Genomic DNA, 21,397 nt, shown 5'->3' on the forward strand with positions numbered 1-21,397 from the left:
TTGTTACTCATATTTAGTACAGTTTTTGTTGTTGTTGTTTTTTAGTTTGATTGCAGTTTGTACCGTCCGGGTTTAAAAAAGTTCAGAGGGGACTTTCAATGGCCTGTGATCCAGACCAGAAGTGGAAAACAGGCAAACCAATCTGAACACGCTGACCTCGAAAGTAGTAGCCAAGATGCATTATGAATACCCAGCACTGAGAATAACCCCCCTCCTCACGTTCAGAAAACGTTCAGTACAGACATACAGCACATACAATAAAACAGAAAGGACATCCACAAGATCACAGACAAGAAGTAACTTTAATTAAATATTGTGAAAGTTGAAAAGTTATTATACAGCTCAAAGTTAATCAAAAATGATAACAATCTATACAGTAGTTTTTTTTATTTTCCCTATTAATACAACTGTTCAGTGTGTGTCTAGTCAAAGAAGGATTCTGAAAAAAGAAGGAAGGGAAAACCAGCTTTGTCGTTTGTTTGTCAGTTTGTTTTTCTCTCAGACTTTATTGTCTGCAAATCTGCATGACAAAATTATATCTCGCTTACAATTAAGTCATTACAAGGTAACCTGAATCTTTTTAAAATTATTATTGGTAAAAACAAAACAGAAACAAAATCAAACCCCAGAAACATTAATATTGTTAAACAAGTGCCTACAACAGAGGAGCTCAAAAACCCTCCCCTTAGTAAAAGTCCCTTAGATGATAACTGATGTTCTTAAAAAAATAATCCTACACGAGAAAAACTGAAAAGCCATATTCTCCTCAGAATACAGAATCTCTATCTAAAATACAGTGCATGTGTTCACCAAAATGACAGGGTGCAGGTGGACTCAGGTGAGGGACATACAGTTACTCTCCCTCAAACAGAGAGGGACGCAACTGCGATTTTCTGTGATACAATGAAAGGGCTCTCAATGCAGGGGATTGTGGGAAGAGAGAGAGAGAGACAGAGAGAGAGAGAGAGAGAGAGAGAGAGAGAGAGAGGGGGCATTTCACACAGATGTATGTAATTATACTATAGTGTTATCAGTTGTAGCGATGTTAGGAATTTGCAGACAGTTATAAATGTGTAATTACTCTGTAGTCATAAGCATGGCTACAGTCTGGGCATTACTGCAGTGTTGACATGCAGTAACTACACAAGTTAGTATTAAGAGGTGTGTAAATCCTTCGCTTGCTTTAAGGGACTGTTCATATTCTGCGAGTGACCATGTGGCGGAACACAGACTCCTAACAAAAACAAAGCAACAAAAAAAAAAGACATGGCTTTTATTTTTCTCTCTTTCTTAAACCGCCACTAACAGAAAAAAAGGGAACAGAAAAACAGATGAAATAACAGGTTTCACTTTAACTTAAAAATACAGCGCACCCTCCCCCCCCACCTACCCACTCGCAACACACATTAAATATTAATCACCTCAAAAGTCGGCCTTTCCACTTACTCCCCCACAACCCCCAATGAAAAAAATGCCAGCGCTTCGACAAGATCGTAAAAATGCTGAGTTCCAAGTATGAAGACTCAGAAAACAGATTCACATCAAGGTAACAAAAAAAGTTCATTTTGTGCTTTTTTTTTAAATATAAAAAAACTCCTAACGGTTTCTGGTTTTGTTTTAAATACTCTGTGATGACAGACAACCCTGGTGAAGATTACAACATACATGTGAAAGAATGGGTATGATTTTGCATTATTAAGGCATCCAATCTGCTGGTTCAAATGTCAGTGAAAGAGAAAATAAGAAACAAACAGAAGAGAGATACAGCAGGCATAAAGAAAGAAACAAAGACCAAAGAAAGAAACAAAGAAAGTATTTTCATATTTTTCCCCCCAAAATGGTCTTCCTATTTTCAATGCACAAAATGCAACCATCACTCCCACAGGAAGAGATCCCATGCATACTATTAGTTTAAAACAGTATCCGTTTTCTGTAAGCCTGAAAAGCAAAACAAAAAGATATATATATTTATATATTTATATATTTTAAAAATCTACATAACTAAATACTATCAGAATAAGATGCTACCTTTTGCCATACAAAAAAAAAATACAAAACAAGGAAAATAAAACAAAAAAACATTTTTGTTAACTTACAAATAATACAAAAATAGACAATGGCTTTTTTGATGGAAATAAAAAATGGAAGCATGGCTTTAAACAATACAAAAAATACAAATGAAAAATATCAAAATCACATTTAAACAGCGAGAACAACTGTGGATGACGAAACTAAACAGCTCGGCACTTTATCACACAGCAAAAGTACACAATAAAATTAAACCCGGGGAGCAGAGCAATGTACAAATTCCAGAGATAAATACATTATTTATATGGATATTTTACAGAATCCCCATTTTATATCCAAAATCATATATATATAATTTGTTTGTTTTGTTTTACTTTTTCATTGTTGCATCTGCAAGCTTAAGGTGGTAAAATCTTTTCCCGCGCCGTAAACTAAAGTCTGTTGATACGATACTGAAAAGCTGCCTTAAGACATTAAAATGTATAAATATTTTTAAACAATGACTTTGGCAAAAAAAATAAAAAATGAAATTGAATTAAAAACAATTAGAAAAACTGCATATATATTAAAAAAAAAAAAAAAACTAAAACAGTTCAAATGATTTCATTCTGATATTTGCTGGGTCTCTGACACATGTTTCAAGAGCAGTTGAATACGGTGCTGGTTCAAAATTCAGTCACACTTTCCCTTCACTGCTCCTTCACATACAAGAGCCTTCCCTTTATTGTCACTGAAACATATAATCATTACAAAAACAAAACAAAAGAAACCTCGTGGGTTTTATCCTTCATTTCCTACCATGGTTTTCATATTAAAGAGAAAATGGCGGGGTGCAGAAAAGTATACTGTTTGACATCACCTCAGGTTGCTGCGGGTCTCTAAGTAACCTGCCTGCCACATCTCCGGTCTGAAGAGTTTCTGACACTCGTAAGCCCAGCGCAATCACTTCAAACTTGCATTCACACGGGGTCTGTCTGTCTGTCCGTCTCTTAGCACTCCTGGGGAAGCACCTAAGAAAAGGGCTCCCAATAACACGGTTTTCATCCACATTTTTTAGACTGCATACATGCAATCTGGCACCCAGGAAGTGGTTGCATTAGACTTCTGATCTGCAACGTACAAATCAGTCAGCAGCAGAACAATTGCAGGCGTGACCCAGTGGAGCAACCCAGGGTGATGTTAAATCTGTATTTATTTCGTAACTAATGCTCTTTATAGCGCAGGTAAGTAGCACACATGAAAAGGCCAACTCACATGGTCACAGTCTTATTAAACAAACAAACAAACAAACAAACAAAAACCCTAACAAATAAAATAAAACAAAAAAACAGCATCACATATAACAGAATTCATCTGCAGACTAAAAATATAAAACAACCCCCTGATTGCATTTTTCTGATTTTTTTCATTGAAATTCCTGCACTGAATAGCAGCAAAAGTTTAAAAATAAAGGTCTCTATTTACCTAAACCGAAATCCTATGATGTTCCTTGTTAATGTAATTTTTTTTTCAGATTGAGCTCAAAAGATTTCTCAATCTATTCGAATTCTTTTTTTTTTTCGTTTTTGTGGGCCTTGATACACACAGGGAATTTTGTCGCCAGCCCCCCCCCCCCACAAAAGGGATGAAACGAGTCATAATGCAAAGATTGAGGGAACAGAATGAGCCGCCACTTCAGAGGAAGTACAGGTGGGAAGCGCGGCGTCGCTCACTCAGACCCGGATAAGGCTGCGACTCTGCGGACGCCACTGCCCCAGGCTCCTCCTCGGGGAAAACCTTCAGCCCTCAGCTTACAAACTAAGCAGTTATTCAATTTGTTTGTTTGTCCCACTAACTGCAGGGAGATTGGCAAAGTGTCACGGATACATAGATGTAACATACCCAGGCCTGTGTCCTTTTAATGGGCTAAAGCCATGGAGACAGTTACCTTGGCAATAACAGAAGAGAAATTTGCATTACTCTCTGTGTGTACTGATGCTTTGACATAATATTATTATTATTAACACTAATGATAGTAATAATAATAATCGTAATTTGTCAATGGCGTACGATAAGCAGCAGGAATACAATTAGCTGATATGTTGAAAGGCTAGCTGGCAACTCAATTCTGTGTGTATCAATGCCCTGAGATCTGTTTTCTAAAAATAAAATAAACACATTGTCTATCCTGGATATCAAAGCAAATTACATTTTTAGCATTTAATTAATATTGAAAAGATTCTACCATTTTCCAGGTACAAGTTGGCTCTGAGGCTTGTGACAACTGACCCTTATGTTTTACCAATATTTTTATTTTCTCATTAACTCTCTAGTTTTCCATTACAGGCTCTACACTATACTAAAATGTTGACTACCGTTCCCCACTACTAGCACTACGCCATCTCCCCCTTATTCACTCTCACTGCTTTTATCAACATTATAAATAAAAACACGACTCTCGGATAGTGTCCCCTTGTGTATATTACAGTTTATAAAAAGGCATATGATTGTTTGCTGAAATTAAAAACCATACAGGAAAACAAACAGAAACAAAACTAAACTAAACAAAACAATGGAAAAGTAGATCTTTTCCTAATAAAGAATAAATATTACTCCCATATCTAAATACGGGGCATACAATATCAGCTCCAGCCTTGCCTTCCCTCCTCATAGGTGTTTACAAGGTTTAGAGATTTTAAAAACAAATGTTGCTGCAATTGTTCTTTTTTTTCAATGTGATTCCTTTTAAAAAGGCCTGAGTTAAAAGTTCCACTTCTCGTTGAGACTTGCATTCAGTCCGCTTCCGAAGTCATATGAAACCAATCCTTGATTTAAAATCTTCGTACACAAATCTTCTACATTGGAGGAACTATCATCCCGGGAATAGCTATTTAATAAAGAAAGAGAGACAGAAAAAAATAACAACATTAATTGATTAATCATTTTACAATTATTATGACGTTGTTTGGTTTGTTTGTATTTCACACTGTGATATTTCTTTTTTAATAATGTTAACTAAGTTCAGCTACACACAACAACAAAAAATATATAAAAAACTAATAACATACGGACAAAAATGAACTCATTCAAAGTTATTATTTTAAAAATAGCCCTTACAAACATCATTTAAATACAAATACATTGGCTCATATATGAAACAACTATTTTGCATATTACAACTAACCTGTAAACACAAAATAAGATGCAATAAATTCAGTAAAGAATGGACGGGCAAAACTAAAATGTTCAAATGTTGGGACATGCAGATATTAATGCTCTATGAAATGAAAGTGACAATATGGACATTAATTAATGTTCAATAGAAACATAGCACTTAGAATATATATTTTTTAAATATCTGATTATGTATTCAACAAATCATGTTCTTTGACCCCTACATTTTTACTTAATAATTATAAAATACTGGGATTTAGTGTTTTAACAACTCAGTCTTATACTTTTTATTGTAAGAATTCACACACGTTCTCTTGTTGAATGTTTGCAATCAGATATTTTGCCCATTTCAAGTGCTGTTATCGGTAGTGAGAGAGAGGAAAAGGGTGTGCAATATTTTTTTTAAATACTTGATTCTGCTGTGGCCAGACTGATGAATTAGTAGTGCCATTTGTATTCCTTTATTTAATAAATTATTTTAAGTGAAAAATGCTTATTATTGCAACTTTTACTTTACGTAAGTTTGCAACTGCTGACAAACACAAAATAAGACATTTTTCTGCAGGCATCATGGTATGCCTCTCTCACACTGCAGCCAACATTTTACAGAAAAACGAAAGAAAACTTCTAACAATCTAGGAACGTCTGATATATAGAGTTCATGCTGTGAGAAACCGATATGTGCACTATGTAATATCATACTTTCTATTCTAAAATTAGTGATACCGACACATTCACCTATACATAAAGCATTTTGCATCGATGGTACATTCCTGCTTTTTGAAGTCCAAAGAAAAAATGTACTGACACTGTTTATTACAATTCAACAGGCCCTAAACAATAACCTTTCAGTGTGTCAGAATTGATAGATTTGATTTTGATTATAAAACTGATCAAAAACACCCATCAGATATTTAAGTGCCTTCGTTCTAAGCCTTTAAGTTGAATTTAAAGATTTTAAAACAAAACCAACAAATCAAATCAAATGAATCCGTAAAGCTCAGTCAAACGGCTTCTGTCTAATCCGCCTTTTTACGACGTGTCTGTTGCCACACCCAGCCAGCGGAATGATCGCCTCACCAATCAGAATCCTGCATTCCAGCCATTCTAACACTGGCTGACGAGAAACCCAGTGGGCCCGGGGGCAGGGCACGGCGAAACCCTGCACACATCACACCAGCCGACAAGCTGTTCTACTGAGAACACAACGATTTGGAGAACGAGCTTTAGGAACAGTTCGTGTTTAATTGTGTGCTTCGCAGAAGTCGGAAAGACACTCAGTGCGTCTACCTTCACGCCATTCACTGCGGAACCCGTGTACAGGGCTCTGGGGATAAGCACTGCAGTAAAGAATGTTCTGGCCATAGCATTTGTGCATTTCACTAATTACAAGCCTGCCTACAGCACGTCTAAGTGCTATTAATAATCATTGGCGTTTTACTGACAAAATAGGAACCAAAGCCCCAGATGATTTTCTCCAGTACAGATTTTTAATTAAAGCTCTTCTGACAATGAGAGGTGACAAAGACAGCACTCACATTACAGCTTTTGATCTACTGCAACAGCAAACCCAATACTTCACAAGTGTAATCTATATGCTTTTGGAAATCAAGGGTATATTGATTGACAACGCAAGTTAACAGCTGCAAATTGTGTCATTTTGTGTTGGGAACAATGAACTTTTCTGAGATTTGTTCTTCTCCTTTTGTCAAAGCCTCCATATGCATTCAAGACGAGTCTCTGAAAAGTTGCGTACATGCTGTATTACATGGCACATTTGTGGATCTGCTGCTGTTTACACACTGTGTAAGAACACTGCCCTTGAACACTGAGTTCATTTAATCTAATTGAGTTGTTGATAACCGAGGGCACTTGAAGTCTCCGTCAGATATCGTGAAGCGCAACTCCCTTATTATTGTGTCACTGAGAGAAAAACGTTTGGTGCATTTTCTTGAGCTGCTCACAAGTCTTCAAGTCTTAAAATGGATTCCAAGACAAAATCTAAGCGTGCCCGTTTTAAACCCTACCCTGTCGACGCACACTCTTTTTTCGGTTGGTGTCTTGTTTATTGACGGAGTTTAAGCTCCTCTTGAGTCCTGGGGTCTGGAAAGGGCTGCTCAGAACCTGCTGCTATCCAGCCTCGCTTTGCAGAGGCGTTTCTGTCTGAAACCCTCTCACTGACATGGAACCTGGCGGCCGTGAAAAGCCAAAGAACGGCTTTCTAATTTCCCAAGTCTCTATTCTATTCTGTTCTATTCTATTCTATTCTATTCTATTCTATTCTATTCTATTCTATGATATCTTATTAATACTGCAATACATGTTCTTACTGTTAATCATTAAAGCAGCCATCAAGCCGAATTAAATGTGTTTCTATGTTTATCTAACTTCTAGATCCATTGCCAAATGCCAGCAGTAACAGGCAGTGGCTGCCCTTTTCAAAATACAAACAAACAAATAAAATAAAACAAAACAAAAACAAGACCGAAAACAAACACCGCCTATCTTCTCCTGCGCAAAACTGCTTCCCTGTGGTCGGGGCCCCACGGCTGCCCTTTTAATCACAGACGTGGTCTCAGGGCACAGGCTATCACTGGAGGGGATTTTTCCATAAAACGTATTGGTTTCCTATTGATTCCCCCCCTCCTCCACCCTCTAAATCCCTGGCTATTTTTAGAATGTCTTGGCCTTGGCGGAATTAAAAGACCTATATGAGAATCATCAGGTTAACCTTGCAGTCGGGAGTGTGCGTCTGCAAGAAGTTGATAAAATGAACCAAATTTCGTTATCTTTAAAGTTCTGACTATTTGGGGAAGGGCATCTCGGGACATTTATGGACAGACAGTGTCGTGTCTTTACAGGTGTCTTATTAACACCTGCTTAAAAAGGGGAAAGAAATATTGAGCAAAATGTGACTTCAGCTAATTAATTAGGAAACGAGTTGGAACCAGATGGATTTGCTTCCCTTGGGGCAGACAACTTACGTACTTGTAATTTCATATTAGATCCGGTGACATTTTCTCACTGGGACAGTTGCTGGGGCACATTCATATGCTTCTTGACAGAATATAAGGAAGCACTCCGACCCAAAAAATCGAGTCCTCCTCTTTTCGAATTTTGAATTGTGCTGAACTTGATCTCAGTTCTCTTCAAAACTGATCCCAGGTGTGTGTTTATTTTTATAAAACCTGTGCTGAAGTATGATTGTCACTACCCCCATACTGGAAGTAATGTGTTATTGTACATTACTGTAATGTTAAAAACTGCTGTTATCTTATTTCCCCAGAATAGGTACCTTTTTGTGTTATGCCATATTTGAATATTCCTACACTATTCAAACTTCTACATTTGAACACAATTTTACTTACAGCACATAGCGTTATGACATAAAATATATTTTGCTAATTCCGGTCTTTGTAAGTTATCTTGGACAAAGGTATCAGACAAATAAACAGAACAAAATATACTGTGCACTTAATTAATATAATGTACTTGATTGTGCTGTAGTCATCATTCAGTAGTGATAGTGGTCTATAATGTTTAATTATCTTCAATTTGATGTTAATTAATCTGAATGTTAATAACATATCTGTTGGAATGGAAACTGATATGATTCATATTTTCCATGTATTTAATAGAAATGGGTAAGCAGTCAAAGAGGTCAAATGAAAGGCCACACAATCTTACCAAATGACACCAACCAAAGCATGGATGGTATGGAACACAGAAAGTGAAACATGCACGCAGGCTTCCCTTCTCTCTATGATTCCCTCATTGGGGACCCTTGTTTAGCTTTAGCTCAGGGGTCTGCAGCCCTAGTCCTGGTATAGCCACAGTCACTAAAATGATATATAAGTAGTCAAGGATCCTAAATCAAGAGAACATGTGAACTTGTGCTACTGGTTTTTCAAAAGTCAGCTCAATTGAAAAAGCAGAAGACACAGCCTGTGGCTACCCGGCAGCAGGGCTGGAGATCCCTCCTCTAAGTGCTGAGAACGGGAGAAGGAGGAGAGAGGAGTGCTTTAAAGAGTAACGTACTTCAGGAGAAGGCCAGGCCCTGCAGAGAGCCTGCAGTGGAGTACTTGCTAGAGTCCACAAAAGACTGATCTGACGGAGGGGAAGGAGAGGGGAGGAGAGGAGAAGAGAGAGAAAAACACGGTGTTATTTACAGATGAGAACAAAAACAAAGGGGGGAGGGGTTAAAGTCTGAGCACAGTGGGGTTAGAGCAATCCAACACAAGAATGAGTTAGTCTGCGTGTCAGCCTCTTCCACTGAGCCAGTTAGGCCATTCGTTTCCAAACCAGCTTGATGCTTTAACTTGTTCCAGTCTTGCCAAGTTCCTGGTGTGAACATTCAGTTTTACAACCCACACAAAGGAGGGTAGGCCTGTTAATAATATATCATATTATACCCCAACCCAAGTCGGAAGTTTAACCTTAGCTTTAGGGTTAGGGTTAGGTATGATACTAGTGTTTGGGCTAATTCAAAAGTTAAACCCTAACTTAACCCCAGCCTTAACTTAATCACAACCCTAATCCTAGTCCTAAATCTGACCCATGATTGAAGGCTGGGGTTCAGACCCTACTGTGATCCAGATACTCAGTGAATCTTTAACCCTGACCCTAACCCTGACAGGACAAGCCTAAGTCTGAGGAGTACCATTAAATTCTCTTCTTTCACCACATGTTTAAAACCTGCCTGACGGGACACTCAGTTAAGGCCTGAACCACAGAGCAAGAGACGTATCGTAAAGAACTATAACTCAAATAGCATTGACTGGACTGGACATCGAGCGCGTGGCAAGGGACACAGCCACACCGGACAACTGGTCATTAATCTGCAGTGGCAGTTGGAAGGGGGGGTGGGGCAGGGTAGGCCTCTGTGCGAGACCCAGGGGCCGCACGCTCACCTTGCAGGCTGTTCCCGTTGGCGCTGGTGCAGGTGGGGGGGGGTGAGGTCTGGGGTCTCACCACGGGGGCGAAGGCGCTCTTCTGCTTGACAGCCGAGACCATGTTGGCAGGGGAGAAGGAGAAGATCCCCGAGGAACTGCTGCAGTTGGAGGGCAGGCTGGTGGAGGACGCCATGGTGGGGCTGGAGGGTACGACTGGCAGGGAGAAGGATGGGAGGGACATGGGGGAGGAGGCTGTTAGTGGAGGGGCTCTTTGAAACAAGACTTAATCCCTTAACTTCACTCGTGGCCGGCTGCTGCAATTACACATCCTCCCAGACAGGACACAAACCTAACCTTCAGTTTGGGAGAGAAGAAAAAACAAGCTTCATCTTTCAACTCTGACCCAGCGAGAGGCCTGCCGGGAATGTGGGGCAGAGGGAAACCTGAGAATCGGGGTGGAAGTGTGTGGTTTATCTCTCGACTAAATACTTTGAGGTCTGCCCATTATTCACAATACCTTTCTTGTCAGCTTGCATGCACCCTGTAAGCACACATCCTTATTGTCATGATAACTGCATTGAACACCAGCATTTGAGATGCAGATCTACCGACTTAATTCAGTTTAACTGCCTGCCAATGCATTTGTGCTGCTTATTATTGACATAAAGCAGGACAGGAGAGAGACATGCTGTGGTCTGGATGCCACTTCGAATCAACAGTCATTGGATTCTCCTTTGTCTCTTAATACACTAAGAGCATTTTACCCTTGAATGGTTTTTATAATCGCCGTGGCAGTATATCAGCCGCTCCCTGATATCTTGTTCCTTCTTTATTGTTGTTATTATTTCACAGTTTAGATTTTATAGCGCTCCCCACAAGTGCAGGCCACGTAATAATGTCATAATCCATTTATGAAGGCCTAACTAATCAATTAATGAAAATTGGAACTACAAAGCCTGCCCCGAATTGATTGAAAGTGTCTGTATGGAGTCAGCGAGCCTCTTAAAATACTTGTTAACATCGTGGAATCAAAGTGCTGAAATTGAATTGCTACTCCTGCAATTAGTTTATTGATTTAATTAAGAGTCTTTAATTTAAAGGCTGGGATTGAAGCACAGTGGGATGTGAGTGGTCAGGCATTAGTACCATGCATTCACTATTCAGAGGTCGGGGAATATTTTAAAGGGACAGGCCGTCGTTCCTCATCGTGGTCCCAAACGCAACCACGTTTTTATTTACTTTTCTGCCTGTGATGCGATTCAGTGTTTAAGTGACAGTTCGCACAATCTGTCTCTTTGCTATGAAGTGTAAATTGTTTGCTCACGACTTCGGGCGTCTGTCTTAGATTTCTTGCCAGGATCTCCTCACAAGCAAGACTTCACACTCACAGTCGTTGTCTTCTCATTGTAATTAAACCAAATAAACACATGGGTGTCATGAAAATTTGGCATTGTTCTTTCTTTTTTTTTTTCTTGTAATCAAATGAGGACCATAATTATAAAACAAAAAGAGAAACAGGAAAAAAACACTTGAAGTAAATGTCCCATTAAAGGGATGACAAGGCTGGAAAGGGTTTGGTAAGAATTTTTAAAGACATTTTCCTTTTATGAGTCAGCCTGAGGCCCAATGGGGATAACACATTTAAAATCCCTCACTGTCACGCTGTGTACACAACACTAATTTAAGGAAACAAACAAACTACTATATAAACAACTGAAAAATTATCTCATTATTTTTCAAAAGAAAAACAACAGAAAATTGCTACATAAGTTTTTTCCTACTGTTGTGTCCTTTGGATTCCACTTTCTTAAAGACAGTATGTTCCCTGATACTTAAAAAAAACACATCTGTGGATCTGAACAACACTCACAAGAGATGGAAACATGTATTCCCTGTATAACATGACCGGCAGTTCTGTGCAGATCACCCCCCAACTGTCTTATAATGGGAAGGAAAAAAATCACATGAATCACTTCTGTTTTGCTTGTTTGTTTGTTTGATTGTTTGATTGATTGTTGATTGTTTCACCATGGAGTTTTTGTGTGCCCAGTCCTAAAAACAAGGGAGAAACCCTGCTTCCTGACATGGTTGGTTGGTTGGCGCACTTTTCAAAGTCTGGGATAATGATGTCATCACAACAGGCTCTCATACTCAGTTGTTACAAACACCTGAAACCTGGGCTGGAACGCACATCAATTAATTGAATAAATACATAAATAAATAAATACATTTTGCAGGAGTGACCTGGGGCTTCTGAACATTCAAGCCTAGGACTGCAGATGAGAATGACAAAACACACACAGACACACACACACACACACACACACACACACACACACACACACACATATATATATATATATACAGACGAGACTCACTGGCGTAGGGTGAGTTCGCCGCAGAGCCGTTGAGGAAGCTGGGCGATCCCCCGAGGTTTGTCATGCCAGTGTTGCCGTAGCCATTCATGCTGGTGGTGACAGAACTGTAGTTGGTCTGCTGGGGTGTGGTGCTCGGGACATACCCGTGAGGGGAGACGCTGCTCGTGTTCCGACTGAAACCTGGAGGAGGAGGAAGAGGGGCGAAATTGATCAATCTCGCATGGTCCCACACCGAACGACACTGCAAGTGCAATTTAAAGAAATTTCCCAAACCAAAAAAGCATCAAACAAGATCTCGTATTCGTTTTCAAAAGAAATTGCTAGCGAAATTCCCCGCTGTCGAACAATGGGTAGTATCATCCCCCTTTCATTTATTTATTTTTAAAATATATATATCCCCCCCCAGTCATAGAGAAATAATGGCTGTCTCAACACACATGTATGTAATCTGTCTAAAGAATTGTGATGGAAGACCGTTTAAAAGGAAAAAGGATTACAAATCATGTGCAAAAATCACAAATGGAAATGAAAATGGTTATGCTGAGCCTTGGAAATGAAGGGCATAAACACACATTCAGCTGCTTCAATGAGCCTCTGTAAAGCTGATGTAGGAGTAATTATCCGAGGCCGCGTGCTGGATATTGGCCACTCTCACCGAAACTCCCCACGAGTGTGATTTGGCGGCACTGCTGTCAGGCACAGGTAGACCAGGGAAGGTCAGGGATGGCGGTGATGTGAGATTAAGGTAACAGCAGGGCATCAATATGCTCTCATTCTCATTTCAACAGAAAACAAGGACTGTACCTCGTCTCCAACATCGCACCAAAGGCCAAGACAATCTCTCTTAAATGAGCACAAATACTTCCATTGTGCGGCTCCGGAGAACAAGAGAGTGCTGTAGCCGCAGCAAATGAAAATCTGCAAATTATTCATTCTCTGTAGGTTTATTGGTAGTGTTATACTGCTGACATTGTTGCCTTAAAAAAAAAAAAAAATCTATACACATATATATAAAAAAACTAATTTGCCCCAGACTGCATTGTTACATCCAGTCATCTCATCTACTGAATGTCTTATTCCACACTGTCACAGCAGGCTACGAATAACCGTTGATACTAATTAGGAACAGTGTTTGAGCTGTAGCCTACCTGTGCCACGATGTGTCCTGTATTTGTTTTATTTTGGTCGGGGCAATTTAGTCGATTAAGTGATGAAGAGATTTCAAAGAAACATCTCTTTGCATTTTGCTTCCTTACAAGACATTATCGGTGCATTGAAACATATGAAAAATGTAGCGTTTACAAAAGGTCACTGGGAGATGTTTATGGCCAGTGTTGGATGGAACAGAAAGGAGACGTTTTAGCTGTGAGACGCGTCTCTCTGGCCGTGCCTCTCAATAATCCGAGTGGCCTTGTGGGAGGTCTGCAGACTCTCGAACACGGAGACGTGACAATGAAGAGACGGCAGAGGCGGACACACAGTCAATGAAAGGAATCAGACCAGGAACACACACACTTATTACTGGCCAAGGTGTGAATATTACCCGAAAGACCCATGCAGTGATTTCTGAAACAGCTGATATCAATACATTTTCAGGGCACTGAATATAAATGGAAGCTGTCTGGCTCTCTAAAATGCATAATAGACCATCTCTCTCGCTTGTGCTCTCTCTCTCTCTCTCTCTCTCTCTCTCTCGAAACACCTTCTCACTGTCTGGGATTCTTCATGATGAAGGTGAGTTGTGAAGGCCTGTGTTGACTTGCTTTGCTGTATGATAAGGCAAAAAAAAGCAACAACAAGAGGCTCATCCCTGCCACAAAGTTGTCTCTAAACTCTATTTATTGCTTCACTTAATACCACTTTTTAAAGTTCAGGGTCAGACATTCAACTCTCTCTGCATGTATAGCCTCACTAAAGGACTTTTAAAGAGAGAGAGACGGAGAGATAAAGACAGGCTCACATTATTACATCAGGAGATGAAAGGATTGGGATGTCTGTGTGTTACAAGTCTCTGTCGCTGTCAACTGCTAGAATTAGCATTGTGCCAATTTAACCATATGCTGTTTTGAGCAAAGAAATCAGAAAACTACTAAAACAATTATTCGGCTGCTTTAAATCTTGCCGTAATCCCAATAGCAGGCTGTTCTCGCACCATTTAAAGGGGGTTGCACCCTCGTGCTAAAGAGTGAGGATCTGCATGTTTCCAGCATATGGCAGGGAAGAAGAAAGAGACTGGAAATACATTATATCTGCACATCAAACACTGACGAGTGGTGAGTGTTCCAGCGCGTTTCGCTTCGGGAGTTCCTCCTGGTGACTACAAACGCTGTACGCCTTTTCTGTTTCTCTTCGCATTTTTTTTTTTTCTATCATTACAGCTGACTTATCATAAATCATTCATTCTAAAAGTGGGGCAGATACAGTAGTAAAACTGGCTCGTCAGGTGCTGGGTGACAGATTGGGGGAGATGAGATCCTCTGAGTGCGGCTGCTAAATCGTCCCCCACCCCCCCCTCCTTCTCCTTGGAATTCATCACGGACGCCAGAATTACAAATCAATTTAAACGATTCCTAAATTGCTTTGTTTATAGTTCAGTAATGAGATTATAAGGCTGACAGAACAGCACTGAGTTTAAAGCATTGCAACTGTTTGCAATATATAAATATATAAAGCAGATTATTTTATTTAACTGCTTTATAAGACGAATTAATATTGCATTAGTATTATTCACAATTGATTATTTAAAAAAATAAAAAGGAAACTGCACTCAATTATTATGAAGAAGGGGTGTTAATATTAGTAGCAACTACGATATTAGATATAACTAAGACATTGCAAACAAACTTTTATCAATCAGATACAAAATAAATGGTATTAAAAAAAAAAGACATTTCATTACTGGAGTCCTACTGGATTTGCGATGCATCATGAGATTCAATTAACAAAAGAAACCAAATGACATAATTGTAGGAGTGAGCATGACCGTGTAAAACAGTGAAAACAAAGGGCAGTTTCAAAAGAGTGTGAGTGGGAACAAATGAAACGTGCCAGCCTTTCTCTCTCTCTCTCTCACACTCACTCTATTCTGATTTGTCTTGGTCATTGCCCCTCCACTGAAGTATAACAGACATCGTCTAGAACTGAGCGCGTTCCTTAGCAAGAGTTTTAAAAGTGAAAACTAAATTTGGAGCAGGGAAAAGTGCATCGAAGTCAAAGGAAAAAGTAGCGCACCTCGGTGAGCGGTGGAGCATTTGCGAGTAAAAATGAAGCAAGCTCTGGCCTTTCTCTCCATTTTCATTTTGAGTTAAATGAAAGTACAGCAACTATGGAGGGTATGGGGGCAGAGGCAGCAGGGAGGGAAATCTCACCCTGGTTGGCGGCTTGCGAGGATTCAGACACGTTGACAGCGAGCTGTCCGGTGAAGGAGTTGACGCCCATCATGCCCGCGTGGACGGAGGAGTTGCCCAGGCCAGGGAGCTGGTTGTGGTTCCGGGGGACGTTGTACAGGGCCTCTGCGATGTCTGCCGCCCGCTTCAGAATAATTTCCTGCCACAGGAAGAGGGACACAGGTTCACACAGGCACTGAAACTGAAGCCATCCAACTGTTTGCGAAACAAATATCATAAGCACAGGAAGTTTACTGTATGCCCTGATTATTTGTTTTACCTGTATACAGTTGATACAGATAATTCATGATAAATGTGAAGTTTATATTATCATTATTACCACAAGGCTTAGACCTAGACCCTAATCTTTAGCCCCCGATGGTGTATGAGGGGAAACTGACTGTAAAGTGGTGACATAACAGGGTGGCATTGCAGTGTAGGGCTGCTGTGGATAATTTAGGGCACCTACGAGCCCTACAAGGTAGGCCTGCGAGAAGCCAGCTCAGCAAATGCTGTCGAGCACATTACCCCCCCTGCAAAAAAATGACCCCCGGTCACAAGATTTCCCGCATCCAAACCCCCTCCGCTTCAGAGGGGCTAATAAGTCTCGGCAGACCCGAGAGCAGTGCTGGTGCCTAATGATACACTCCTCTATGTAACCCTCTGGTGTCTTGTAACAGTCATGCGGTGGCAGTGTGATCTTCTGCCAGCGTCTGGAGATGACAGTCTGCCTCGACTGCAGCCCCAGATTTCTCGTTTGTCTTTTCATAGTCTTGGCATTTTGACATACAATTTTCCAAATCAATACCACCGAAATGTTAAATGGGCTACCTGCTCGCTTGTTGGTAACCTTTCCAGCGTTCTTGTGGTCTCATGACAAACTTTAAACCTTCACAGATATGCAAAATAAATAAGTAAGTAAATAAATAAATAAACGAGGAAGCAGCCACCCTTGTGTAACGATAAGCGTTCCCTCCCATGTAGGATTTCTATTGACATGTGGAAATGGCCGTGCCCACACTTTGGCATTTTGCCGCCCACGAAAGGGCTGACAGCCCCTCTACAGGAGAATGTTTTGCATGCTGGATGGGGCAGTGGCAATGCAGGAAAATACATATGCACCTCTACTGCTGCAAAGTTAATGCTGATGATAGCAGATCATTTTTTCTGGTTAATGCATTTCATACATATTCACTTCCTCTTTAGGGTCGAAAATACAGCTGGCGAAAAAATATCATTACAATCGGCAGCAAGGTATAACAAGGGAGATGGGAGCAGACAGGGCTGTGCTGCACCTACTTTGAACGCCTGAATAATTCACGCGTTCTGCCTCCTTGGCCATTATAGGTCCATAAAAGACTTGCAGTCACCTTGAATAATAATCCACAATGTAAAATGTTTGGTTAACTATCTCCCCTCGCTCCCCTTCCTCTCCGGCTGAATGCGCCTGAGTGTTTAGTGGGAGGACGGACACTCACCTGGTTGTTGTGAGGCATGCCGTAGAGAGCTTCCACCAGATCCGCGGCTCTTTTCAGGATCACCTCCTGCAGACAGGGAGAGAGGGCTGTGAGTGGGGTTTTGTGTGTCAGACCAAAACAAAAAAAAGCAGCTCTTATCCGATCTGCTCGCGTTCTGCAATCGGACAGGCTTCTTGCAATATAGGCCGACATCAATTCAATTTCGCTGCAAGTTTACACGCTGACCTTTGCAACTTCAATGAAACTTCAAAGTAAATTATAGACAGGAAAAATACAGTCACACACGACTTTAGAATTGTTTTGACTAACACAGATGATGACACAAATCAAAATACTTTGCTCAATTTTCCTGTTTTCTTTTTAATATCTGATCTGAACCATAACGCTTTTTTTATTTTTCCTTCTTCTGCAACTGCGTATTGCCTGCTTCCATTTTTAAATCTGCCAAACAAAAACCTTTGTAATTCCATGACAGTGAAATGAAAAGGTCAAAATGTCCTATTTTTTTACACACGCGCACATAATTTTATATATATCAGAAGAAACATGTATTGTATTTATATTTTCTACCAAAGCATGTCACCCTTTGCTTACATGACTAAAGATGTTACAGAAGGCTTAGAAGGATAAGCCTATTTTAAATAAACTATTTTAAATACCCGTCTGATTCCTGCTTTCAACGGCTCCTTAGTCTAATTCAGAAGGCAATAAAAGCAGGGGCGTTTATGAAACAGCAACATTAAAAGTTACTTTCCTCAAATATGAGCAGCAACACTCCACCTCGCTCTCCCACTTAATTGTAGTACAAGAGGGAACTTAGCAGTTATCTTCAATTTGCACCAGGTTCCCAATGGAAAAATAGGGGCATAATTGCATTCATTTTGCTGTCATTGTAATGTCGTCGTAAATACCTTTTAAAAAAAACATATTTGCGATTGTCAAGCTTTTACATTCAGTATAGGCATCTCCTAATGGGCAGAAACTTGTGGTTGAATATACAGACGCTGTAATGAAATGCAATATATGCAGTACATTCCCTGTATAGATATTTCTGTACATATCCCCCCACCCCCATGGCTGCCTCTCATACTGCTTTCACTATAGTGATAAAGGTACGATCAATAAAATATGAACAGAAGACAGATTCCATTTTTTTTAACCATTAACACAGCCTAACAGAAAACTCCTGGAGGCACTCTCCCAGCCACGGCAAGAGCCCGTGCTTTCTGCCCATCTGGGGAGCCGCCGCTGCTTTTTTTCTCTGCTCTTCGTATTATTACCATTGTTACCGTGACTTTCTTTCTTTAAATTTTTTAATCTGTGTTGACAATGCAGTAACTACCCAAACAAATCCCGTGTGTGTGCCAAGGGCTGAGAGGCACCGCGTGACTCTGTGTGATGGTGGAGTGAGATAGTCCAGACGATGCGAGGAGGACCAGAGGAGCAGCGCAGGAACGCCACGCTGGGTAAATAATACATGAGTCTCTTCATCCAGCACCCTGCTCTACACCTGCTCTTTCCTTTCTGTTGCCGTGAAAGCCAGGGATTAATATATAGATGATTAAATACCACTTATATATTACACAAATACAATATAGTGATATATATATATAATTTGACAGTGAACATCTCTCTAACTATCTATCTATCTATCTATCTGTAGATCTATATAACTAGCTATCTATCTAGATAGATAGTTAGATAGGTATTTTGCTGACAGATTTCAGTTATGATGCATAGCAGTTGACAGCTGTCCTCCTCTGAAAAACTAATTTAGTGGTAATGCTACAATTGGAGGTTATATTCAGTGGGCACTAGCTGATTGCTTTACAGTTTAACTCCAGACCCTATCGTGCAATTAAGCAATCTCGGCCGCAGGGGGAAAAGCTCGGCTCAGCTGTTAACCCAGCGCCACCGTCGATGTGAACCTCATATGTTTACGCAAAGGGTCACGATGCAGGAGACAGGCACCAACAACCAGCCGGAGAAGAAGAAGAAGGAATCATTACATAGTCACTCGCTTTCTCTTTTCCTTTTTTCCGTCTCATTTTTTTTTTTTAACCAGACATCCTGAACCTATAAAGCCCCTTTTTAAAAGTTAATGCGCTGGGGCCGGGGAAATGTGCTCGCAATGCGACAACCAGAAAATTGCTCTCACCCCCTTGTTGTAACCCTCGCTGTGAACAAGCCCTGAAGCATGTGTGTGCGTTCAGCAGAGAACATATTGCCTTTCAATCAGCCCTGAGAGCCACTGAACACACAGACAGAACATGACGAAGAGGTCAGGAAACCAATAAAGATTTTAGTGCGCTGTCCAAGGTGCTAAATTCACTCAATAATGGGAATGGTGCCACTATGTTAACCTCTCATTACGAGCATTTTTTCTTTTCTTTTTTTTGAGGGGGAGAAATCAAGCATTCGAAATAGTACCGACTTCATTTGAACCTAAAGTGTGTGATTTGGTGAAGCGGGGGTGCTCGGGGAGAGTAAGTGGTTTTTCAATATGTTCGCCCAGCTCTCCTGCCTTCCTGGGATCTACATTTTCTGAATGCATCTTCTCCAGGAGGCATCTGTCAGGGGATAATTACCGAGGCGAGGGGACATCTGACACGCGCACATTAGTACAGCAACACCCTGCTCACACAACCAGCATGGCTGAGCAAACTTTCTTTCTTTCATATATCTAATTTTCTTTAGTTTCTTCCCCTCTATATCCTCTTGGTATTTCTTTCTTTCATTCTTTATTTAATAATAATAATAATAATAATAATAATAATAATAATAATAATAATAATAATAATAATAATAATAACAACAACAACAACAACAATATCCTCATCCTGATATCTTCCTATATAGTGAATTGATCGGTTCAATATGACACTCTTCACCAGCATTGGGCCCCAGCCTGGGGAATATCTCCCTGTCAGACACAGAGCGCACAGCCACACACCAGGGACAGGCCGACAGGAGCTCTGCCGCAGCCACAGCATGTCCTGGCTCTGTACACCCAACATGCTCAAGCTATTATTACAATTTTTTCATTGAGGAATTGAGAGGACTTCTCTTTAATTATGTATTTGCATCGTTTTTTGTTTTTTTTCCTGTTTTCTATTTATTTTACTTTTCTTTTCCTGTTCACCTTTCTGTCAGGCTTAACTGGGTTCCTTAAATACCAACACCTTCACCCTTCATTGCACTCAGACATGCACACACACACACACACACACACACACACTTTCACATTTGTCTTTTGAATTATATATTGCGTTAACAGATCTGCCCCTATGAAGAAATCTAGTGCTTAAACCTATAGTGTTTTTTTTAATTCATAATGCTCTATATTTGGACGTATGTGATATGACCTTAGCCCTACTGTTAATAAAACAAATATAAGGAGAGTCAAGCATTTTTTTAACCCTTTCAAAACACTTAAGCCACTCTGGTAGGAATCTCTCTATCCACTGTCTTTTTTCATGCATTTGTTGTGAAATTTATGACAAATATTGTTTGATTAAATCACACAATGGTGCAGTTCACACATAGGGGCACATAGGATTTAATTGTAGATTCAGATTCAAAGTGCTGGAAACAAAGAAGAAAAAAGATTTGAGAAAGAGAAAGTGTATCCACTTGGAACAAGTTGCTTTGTTGCATGTGTGTGTGTGTGTGTGTGTATGTGTGTGTGAGAGTGCATGGGTATGTGTGTGAGTGTGTGTGTGAGAGAGTGAGTGTCACCACTATCAAAAGCTATATCACGCTAGATTTACGCCTATTTTCTCAGATGAGCTCCTTCTGTAAAGCCTGAAGTAACGCGGCGAGACACACAGCTCTCTATTCAGACCCTTCACTCTGCGGCGGCTGGGGCCGGGCTCTTCACTGAGGTCCTTTCCTTCTCTCGGGCCTGGCTATTACTGTATTAATTATGATAGTCGGTAATATGATATATATTCATTAGGGAAGGGGATGGTGGAAAAAATAAAATAATGTTTAGGTCACATCTGGATGTAAAGGCAACAAGCGAGGAACATTTACAAGGAAGCCAGGCTAGTAAAAACATGACAAATTTATCTCCGCGCTTG

The 21,397-nt window shown here is 40.2% G+C and overlaps 1 protein-coding gene across 4 annotated transcripts in view; it reads right to left on the bottom strand.

Annotated features, from left to right (window-relative positions):
- Positions 1-283: 283 nt before the first annotated feature.
- The window catches only part of ebf1a (EBF transcription factor 1a), a 177,546-nt gene continuing 156,432 nt past the window's right edge, over positions 284-21,397 (bottom strand). For 2 of the 4 annotated variants that reach the window (XM_066717062.1, XM_066717061.1), the window contains exons 12-17: positions 17,316-17,381; positions 15,820-15,997; positions 12,452-12,631; positions 10,092-10,286; positions 9,220-9,288; positions 284-4,894 (exon numbers count right to left, since the gene is read on the bottom strand). In XM_066717062.1, the coding sequence (XP_066573159.1) occupies positions 9,221-9,288; positions 10,092-10,286; positions 12,452-12,631; positions 15,820-15,997; positions 17,316-17,381 (687 nt within the window). In that variant the 3' untranslated portion in view covers positions 284-4,894; position 9,220. The remainder of the gene's footprint in view (positions 4,895-9,219; positions 9,289-10,091; positions 10,287-12,451; positions 12,632-15,819; positions 15,998-17,315; positions 17,382-21,397) is intronic. The other 2 variants (XM_066717064.1, XM_066717063.1) reach the window with 1 other exon arrangement.

This window comes from Amia ocellicauda, chromosome 11 (assembly GCF_036373705.1).
Source record: "Amia ocellicauda isolate fAmiCal2 chromosome 11, fAmiCal2.hap1, whole genome shotgun sequence".
Classification (NCBI taxonomy): Eukaryota; Metazoa; Chordata; class Actinopteri; order Amiiformes; family Amiidae; genus Amia; species Amia ocellicauda.